This window comes from Mus pahari, chromosome X (assembly GCF_900095145.1).
Source record: "Mus pahari chromosome X, PAHARI_EIJ_v1.1, whole genome shotgun sequence".
In the NCBI taxonomy this organism is placed as follows: Eukaryota; Metazoa; Chordata; class Mammalia; order Rodentia; family Muridae; genus Mus; species Mus pahari.
In genome coordinates, this window is record NC_034613.1 from 142,532,889 (window position 1) to 142,542,109 (window position 9,221).

The 9,221-nt window shown below is 43.3% G+C and overlaps 1 protein-coding gene across 1 annotated transcript in view; it reads left to right on the forward strand.

Annotated features, from left to right (window-relative positions):
* Window positions 1–6,012: 6,012 nt before the first annotated feature.
* Asb9 (ankyrin repeat and SOCS box containing 9) overlaps window positions 6,013–9,221 on the forward strand; it is a 30,951-nt gene continuing 27,742 nt past the window's right edge. The window contains exon 1 of the mRNA XM_029534404.1: window positions 6,013–6,285. Within this exon, the coding sequence (XP_029390264.1) occupies window positions 6,204–6,285 (82 nt within the window). The 5' untranslated portion in view covers window positions 6,013–6,203. The remainder of the gene's footprint in view (window positions 6,286–9,221) is intronic.

Sequence of the window (9,221 nt, forward strand, 5' to 3'; positions counted from 1 at the left end):
CTTAAATGTTAAAGAATGTGCCAGGTTTTAACTTCTGTTTACCGATTTTGCTACCCCATTCCCTCTTACCACTGCTAGATCTTGAAAGCGTCTAGCCTGCTCAAGAATTGAAAGAATAACTCAATGAATATCTCTGAGTTTATTGCCCTAATTCACTGTGCATTTTGTCAAGGTTGCTTCTCCTAATGTATTCATAAATGTTTGCAGACATATGTATGTCACTACTATATAATATATGTGCCTCTGTATATGCACATGTCTCTATGGGAAATCTATGTCTCTATGTCTCTTAGACATAAATTTTTTTTTCTTTTTTATTATTATTTTCTTTATTTACATTTCAAATGCTATCCCGAAAGTTTCCCATACCCCTCCCCCCACCTCTGTTCCCCTACCCACCCACTCCCACTACTTGGCCCAGGCCTTGCCTTGTGCTAGGTCATATAGAGTTTGGAAGACCAAGGAGCCTCTATTCCCACTGATGGCCGATTAGGTCATCTTCTGCTACATAAGACATAAATATTTTTAATGAACTATTTGTAAGTTGTGAACATTGTGATCTCTCACCATGGCAAGGGTTAACAAGAGATGAGATGGGCAAAAAACAGTTTTAAAAGTATTTATTTATTTTGCATGTCTTTACATTTGTACATACATGTACACATGCACATTTACATACCCCATTCCATGTATGGAGGTCAAAAGACAACTTGTCAGAAGTTTGTTTTCTCCTTCCTCAATGTGGTTCCCTGGGATTGAACTCAGGTCATCAAGCTTGGTAGCAGTAACCTTTTACTAGGTGAACCACCTCACACATCTAAGTGGGAATCAAAAAATATCAATTTCTAAGGTAAATGCTATAGTGTAGTTTTTTTTTTCTTTTTTCTTTCTTGGTTCGGTGTTAAAGCTAAGAGCTAATGATGATCAAAATGTAAAAAATAATGTAAGCAAGATGGGCTGCTGTTTGTTGTTAAGAGCTTGCTTTACTGTCCAATATAGAGTCAAATTTACATTCCCAAATGACAGATTCTAAGTTGTTGCCCTAGCGGGAGGGGATTCCTCAGCCTTTTCTATGTGTGCAAGCATTGTAGCTGGCACATTTCCTCTTTGGCCTCATAATCCCATGTGACTCTGCCCCAGTACTCTCTCACACCTTTCCCAAGAACACAGAGCTTCTCTCCCAGACCACAGGGCAGTGATGATATAGGGTGGAGGTGAGGCAGGATCCAGTTCAGCACCGCCAGCATGCAGATGTGCACTTCCACAACTGGGTCACTGAGGGCTTTCCCATCTTGTTTCACCATCCAGGGTCCCATGTAGGACCAGATAGTCATTAAGACTCATCATTCTCCTTTATCCTAGAAGCTGCTCATTTGGCCTTTGGGGCCACTGCTTGGTTTTTGTTTTTTGTTTTATTTGTTTTTAAACGATAAAACAAAACGTTTATGTTTTCTTATTTTGTTTCGCAGTGACATTTTCTTAAACATGCATGGATATAATGTGTTAGGAATCAACTTACCCTCCTTTCCCCTCCCTCCAATCCTCCTCCCTTGCTTTTCCTTCTTTTATTCACATACAGGCAGGGAAAATGGACTCACTGGTTATGAAATATATATATAAAAGTCTAGTCCCATGGTTACATAGACATTTTTGCCATTTAATTTCACCTCAAGAATACCCCATTATGTTAACTTTTAAAAAGTATGCTCTTGTTTGAATCTTCTGCTACTCCTTGGCAGACAGGAATGCATGGGTGCTGTCCAAAGCAGCAACAGAGTGCTTGGCTTGCAGCACTTGCATCACCCACTGAAAGACAGCAGCAGCTTTGCCAGAGAAGCCCATAATTCCGAGGCAGGAAGCCCAGTGCCTCCTAGCTCCTAAAGGGTCTGCACTGGGCAAAGTACTGGGTGGTTGGTTCTGGATCAACCTTGACTAATTAGAAGTATCCCCACCTCTCCCCCTTTCTGTGTGTCTATCTCTTGTCACCCTGTCTCCCTGTCCCTGCACCCTTTCCCCCCACAGCTTCAGTCTCAGCTTACTGTTGTGTGCTATTGTTTGATTTTTTGAGATAGGGCTTTGTTACGCAATCCTGGCCTGGTGCTTACTAAATAGCCTAGGCTGACCTTCCACCTCAGAAACCTAAGACTCCAGGGGTGAGCCACCATACTTGTCCATTGGAAGCTTTCAAGGATCCCCAAATCCTCAGAGATAAATGGGCTACTAATCTGTATGTGAGGTGTGATTTGGTCCTCTAGATGAGCGTGGGGCACAGACGCAGGCTCTTGTGAACAATGACACTTGGAATGTGTGTGGCCCTGCCATTTGCTGCACACTACAGTGGCTTTGTTGTTGTTGTTACTACCCAACCTGGACCAATTTCACTCAACACAAACACATCAACAAGCACGCACACATGCATACACACACCCACACACACCCACACCCCCCCCCACACAGAGAGAGAGAGAGAGAGAGAGAGAGAGAGAGAGAGAGAGAGAGAGAGAGAGAGAGAGAGAGAGAGGAGTACAATAGGGCTTACTATTGCTGTCTTCCGGGTTATGGTCAAGCATCTTTTTTTTTCCTATAATCATAGCTTGTACACATTCAAGCATAGTTCAGTTTTTAAAATTAGTTCTTTAAAATGCATGCAGTTCTCCTCTAGGGAAACTATTATCAAGCAGTTTAAAAGTCCAGCTCCCATCTTATTTGCTAGCAGTGCTCCACACAATAAATACAATGAAAAGATTCAAAGCTAAGGAATTCCTTCCCAAGTATTAGTGTAGCAAGCTGGAAACGTCCTTTACTGCCATTTTGAAACTTAAGATTTGACTGTGGAGAATTTGTGTCTTATTCAATGTAAATAAGCTGGAATGTGGAGATAGTAGTGGGCATGAATAGCAATAGTATCCAGCTGCCCCACGATGGCCCTCTGTTTAAATTCCTCCCAGCCCTTCTATGTTGGAAGTAAATTTCTTACTTTCCACCAAATATGTTTATGGATCTGCATGTCTCTCCTGGTACAGTACTGAAGGATTTGCATGTATATAGCCTTCTTAGTACATTCTGCAAACAGAGACAGTAAGCAATTTGACTGCGCTTATCCCAAAGTAGTCTCTCTTTAAAATTAAAATCTCTACTGAGAAAATTATAGGTTCATGTGCAGTTTCAAAAATTAATAAAACCAGCTCTCTTGTGCACTTCACTTCCCTCAATGGTGACCTCTTTGCAACAGTACAGTACAATGTCATAACCGAAAGTCACCTTTTCCTAGGAAGGGAAGATAGGTGGCTCAGTGAGTTATGTGGTTGCCATCCAAGGATGAGGATCTGAGTTCAGATCACATGTAAATTCCATGTAGGTATGGAGGCTTGTTTGTAATCCCAGGGTTTGACAGAGGATCCCCAAAGCAAGCTGGCTATGAAGACTAGCTGAGTCTGCGAACTCTGGGGTTAAGTGAGACACTCTGCAGCACTACATAAGGTGGAGAGCAATTGAGAAAGACACCTGCCATCTACCTCTGCCTTCTATATGCACATGCATTTACTCACATACATGAACATATGCATGCATACCAAACATACATATATGTGCTGGGGGAAAAAATCTACTGACCTTTTTTTCAGAATTTCCCAGATGTATTTGTATCCAGTCATGTGCATGTGTATCTTTGGTTTCATATCATTTATCACATGTGTAAGAACATACTTTTAAAACATTTTTAAATTTTTAAATTGAGATGTGTGTGTGTGTGTGTGTGTGTGTGTGTGTGTATTTCGGGGCAAGTATGTGCTCTTGAGGGACAAGGGAGACCAGAACATAGTATTGGATCTCCTGGAGCTAGAGTTGTGTTACAGCTCTGAGGGGAAAGGTTAGTCAGGAAGCAAAGGCTACCACATAGTCACACCCCACAACAACAAACCTCACGAATAAAGAAAAGATTTATGCTTGGGAGAGAAGCAGCGAGAAACTGAGCAGGTTTCTGGGGGAGGGGGGGAGTTTTTCAGGGTGGAGATTTCCAGGGTGGGGACTGGTAGGATTTTGAACTCAGGGATTGGTGGGTTTTGGTAGGTTTTCAAACCCAGAAGTGGGCTCTGACCTTTTACCCTACAAAAGTTCCCAGCAGCTGTGAGCTGTATGATGTAGGTGCAGTAAGTGCTCTTTAGGGCCGAGGCTTCTCTCCAGCCCCATAAGAACATTACCTTGAATCAGTATTTTCATTCTTAGGAATCTCTTCTCTAGAGAGACTTGCAAGTGTGGCCAAAGCAATATGTGCAGAGACACTGATTACAATATTGATCTAGTAGTCCAAGAAATGGCAATAGCCTGCTAGCATCATTGGGCGACAAGGACATGCTTAGTTTTGTTTTGTTTTGTTTTGTTTTACTAGTTTCTTTGTGTAGCCTTGGTGGTTCTAGATCCCACTCCGTAGAACAAGCTCTCCTAGAGCTTAAAGAGATCCTCTTGCTTCTGCCTCTGGAGTGCTAGGATTAAAGGTGGGCACCACCACTGTCCGGTGCAAGGAAATGCTTTTGGTACAATGTGAAATGTAGCAGAGAATAAAGAAGTTAGTATAGCTATATGTGGGACAATAGAAAGTGGTCCAGACTAAGTGTGAAAACTACTGGACAGGATGTTGAGATAATTATACTGGAGTAAAACTGTGCAAGGGTAAGAGTATATGTACAAAGGGATGCATTAAAATGATGAAGGATGCCACAGGGTGTTTCAATGCACTCTGGAGATGGAGGCAGGTTTGCACCAAGTTTGAGGCTAGGCTGGCTATACAGTGAGTTCAAAGTCACCCTCAATAGTCATACTCAATCTGAACAAAATCAAGCAAGCACACCTGCAAGCACAAAGTGGTTAACAAAAGAGTTACTAAATGTTTCAACCGAGAAGCCAAAGATCTCAAACAGAAACAAATCTACAGTATTTGGAAGCCAGCTGGTGCTAGAGAGCAGGTCAGAGGCTTCGGAGGATAAGGCGTTCTCTTCAACCTGCAAGAATGAAAAGTGGGAGTCTTTCCTGAGCAAGTCAAGTGGAGCGTGAGGTTTCTTGGTACAGGAGAGTGTCATGGATGGTGAACAGATTGGAGGGGGGTGGGCAGGAAAAGCAGCAGCTGCTGAGACCAGGAGGCTCGGCTCACACCAAGCTCCTTTCAAACCCATGGATGGTGGCAACACCAGTGATTGACTGAACCCAGCACCTGGGAATCTGGTGCAAAGTGGAAAGTGCAAAGTCACCCATACTGAAACCTTAACATTCATAGAGGCAGACTGAGGGCACCTTAACAAAGCAGAAGCCTTCATAACAGGATAGCCGCTCCCTTTCACACCTGTGGTGACCCTGTAGGGCAGTTTTCTCCTTGCATTCTGCGTTTATTTGTAAGTTAAATCTAAATGTGTGCCAGAAGGGCAAAATAGGGCATGGCATGAACTTGCAGCGCCCCTACCCCCAATTGGAAAACGAGTTCTTTCTATCCCTCTCCCACCTCTATCCCTTGTCTTTTTTTTTTTTTTTTTTTTTTTTTTTGTAACATACAGACACATTTTTCCATAAGACACTCCCAGCAAAATTGAAAACACATGTGCAGATGGCCAGGTTGGGCTGTGCATGTTCGTGTGCGAGCAGTTTCTCTGAGCTGCTGCAAAAGCGGCTCCCTCAGCTCCTGGATGCTGGGGCTCGTCTAAGTAGTCCCTAAAGTAGCAAACAGTTCTCTGCCACTGTAACAACATCTTCCTACACAACCACCCAGCTGCCTCCATTCTCCAAAAGTTACAAAGCATGGATTTTCTTCCTGATAAACTCTAAGGCTTGCTCCCTGATTGGTCTCAGTGTAGAAAAGGACGTGACATCAGCAACTTTTCAGACTTGAAACCTGGGGGGCGGCGGGGGGGGGGGAAGTGCTGTTGTGTACTTTGGCCGGTCTCCCTCCAGCCTGCTAGGTGGAGTGGTGTGTGTGTGTGTGTGTGTGTGTGTGAGTGTGTGTATGTGTCTGTCTGCATGGGAATCTGTTTGACCACAGGTAGTACTCATATTACCTCTGCTTGTGCTGTTCTCTGCTGCAGACTGCCTGGACCAAGACGTGTGCAGTTTAACCAGCCACAGAACTGGAATTTCCCAGGGGCTCCAGGAACATGGCATTCGAGTTTTCCTAACCAACTGAAGTGGAACATGAGAGTTTGCTGACCTAGGAAGATACCATGGATGGTGAACAAGGGGGCAGGAGTCACAAGCCAGGAGGCTCTCCTCACCTAAGATTCCTTTCAAACCCATTGATGGGGGGTGAGTCAGAGAAGATGGCAAATCAGAGTGCTGCGGAGGGTGGTTAATGTGCTCAAGGGAGAGAGGAGAGCTGGGCTACGTTCGTGGGTCTTTCTGTGGGGTGTCCATAGGGTAGCTACTGGACGGATGGCCACAGCTTGTTAGTCTTCATCCTTTATGTGATTATTAAAAAAAATACCTTTATCTGTAGATTCACAAAGGTGAGACAAATTTATTATCCCAGAGCATTTTCTAGCGGCGAAAACTTTTGCTCCAAGGAGTCACTCACTCTTTTGTGGGTCAGGTATATTATTTATGAAATAAGAGGTTTAAGAGTTACTTATAAGTAGCTGTGTTTTGGTCTCCTGTGTAGTTCAGGTTCACCTTAAACTCATTATCCTGTCTCAGTCTCTGAAGTGCTGAGATTTAGGTGTGTGTACACCACTTAGTCTTATAGGAACACTGTAATTGCTAAAAAAAAAAAATTCTCTTATTGAAAGTTCCCTTAGATATTTCATATTTGGTGTAGCTGATTTTCTCAAGGATATTGGCTGGTTGATTGAATTTAGAAATGAGACTTTTAGCCGGGCGTGGTGGTGCACACGCCTTTAATCCCAGCACTTGGGAGGCAGAGGCAGGCGGATTTCTGAGTTCGAGGCCAGCCTGGTCTACAAAGTGAGTTCCAGGACAGCCAAGGCTATACAGAGAAACCCTGTCTCAGAAAAAAAAAAAAAAGAAAGAAAGAAAGAAATGAGACTTTTAAAACGTCACAAAGACTTCCTCCAGGCATGCGTTGCACCCATTGGCTGATGATGCATTGGCTAATACAGAGGTCTCCCACATTCACTCACTGTCACTTTCCTGTAAACATTCAGTGGGTTCCAGATGAGTGAATTCTGGGCTTAAACATCCAAGGAGACAGCATCACATTCAGAACACTGGTAGGCTGCCCACAACACTTTTCTATTAGAAGGGCAATAAACAGGTTTCAAAGCCCTCTAGGACTTAGTGATGTCTTTCTGAACAGGTTTGTGAAAGGAACACAACAGAAAGTAGACAATATGAAATGCCTTCCCTCTCTGATTGAGGAGACAGGCCTGCACATTCTTTTGTTTGTTCATTTGTTTTTTATCTATCCAAACTTCAGATATGACAGAGAAAGGGCTTTAATTCTGAAGGAAAGAGAAATTGGATTGTGCCGTTTGATTCAATATTGTGGCAAACGGAGAGAAAGCATCTTAAATTGTGAAGTTTTTTTTTAAGCCCCAAATTAGGTTAGACAGAAGAGCCAGATAAGAGGAAAGCTGGAAAGAGAGCTGGCTTAGTGCAGTAGGGCATGGAGGGGTGGGGTGGGGGAGCAGAGTTTTCTTTCTCTCACTCTGTTACATGTACATGCTCATGTGAGTGTGTGTACAGAAGGATATGTATGCATGTGTATGTAGATATGTGAAGGTCAGAGGTCAGTGTCGTGTGTCATCTGTAATCTCTCTCCATCTTAATTTTTTGAGGAGGGTCTCTCACTGAAGTTGGAGCTTCCTGATTCAGAAACTGTGATTGGCTAGAGAGCTCCAGGGATCCTTCCTGCAACCATCTCCCTAGTACTGCTATCATAGACACATTGATATAGTTTTTTTTTTTTTAAATGGGATGCTGTGTATCTGAACTCAAGTCCTCTTGCCTATGTGGCAAGCTGCACCCCCCCCCTTTTTAAATAATTAACTGTCTCTCTAGCTCTCCAGGGGTTCTAGTTTTGACATAAAACTGTGAGTAACATTGCCTAATCCACATAGCCTGGTGATACGGGGCTAAGGTTTGAAGTGAATACAGGTTGAGTGTGAGAAACCTCAGAATGTTCTGTAGAAGGCTTGTGGCTGAAACTCAGTGTACAGAGAAATTTTCCAATGGCCAAGAATTGACATGTGGGGTCAGTAAGTTGGACCAAAAAAATAGGAAAGGATTTTTGATGTTACTATTCTAAGGGACCTAAAGGGACAGCAGGTTTTTTTTTTTTAAAGAATATTTATTTGTTTATATGAGTACACTTGTCACTTGCTTCAGACACCCCAGAAGAGGGCATTGGATCCTGTTATAAATGGCTGTGAGCCACTATATGGTTGCTGGGAACTGAACTCAGGACCTCTGGAAGAACAGTCTGTGCTCTTAACTCCTAAGCCATCTCTCTAGTCCCAAGCATTTCAAAGACATGAAAAATCACAGGATAGATGCCTGGACCCTTGGATACCCCTGCTAGCTTACATTTTCCTCTGACCCAGAACAACCATTATCTCCCCATTTCCCACACCCAGTCTAGCCAACCACTGCTCCCATTCAACCCTCCAAGGTTTCCCCCTCTTCTCCAGTAGACTGTTTTGCTTTCTGCTTCACACTAGTTCTTCTCAGCTTAGGGGGTGGGAGCCCTCTGTGGTAGCTGGTTACATTTGTTTACGCTTTTGAGGCCTTGACCTTGGTGAAGTGTGGAATGTGGAATATTGAGAATGTTGTTTCCAAGTCAGCTCTCAGACACTCAGTTGAAGGTAGCCTCTGGCACAAGGACAAATCAGAGGCAAGCATAAGGGCTGGCTGTGGTCCATTCTTTTTCTCTCTCCTCTTCTCCAGAAGAGAGAAAAGGATCAGAAGATGGAGAGCCAACTCTTCACAGAGATTTCTTTAATGCTTGACTCTGCTGCCCCAGGAACAGGGAAAGAGTTGCACTCCTTCCCAGAAAGTACGTTGTTAGTAACTGAATTATACCTCTCAAATAATCCTTTGAAACCCTAACTAGCTCTTGCACTTCAAAAAGAGACTGCCATTGGGAAATTGAGTGGGTGCAGATACACTGAAGCCTCCCTGGCATGGCTTGAATTCTTTTTTTGTTTTTTGTTTTTTGTTTTTTTTTTTTTTGAGACAGGGTTTCTCTGTGTAGCCCTGGCTGTCCTGGAACTCACTCTGTAGACCAG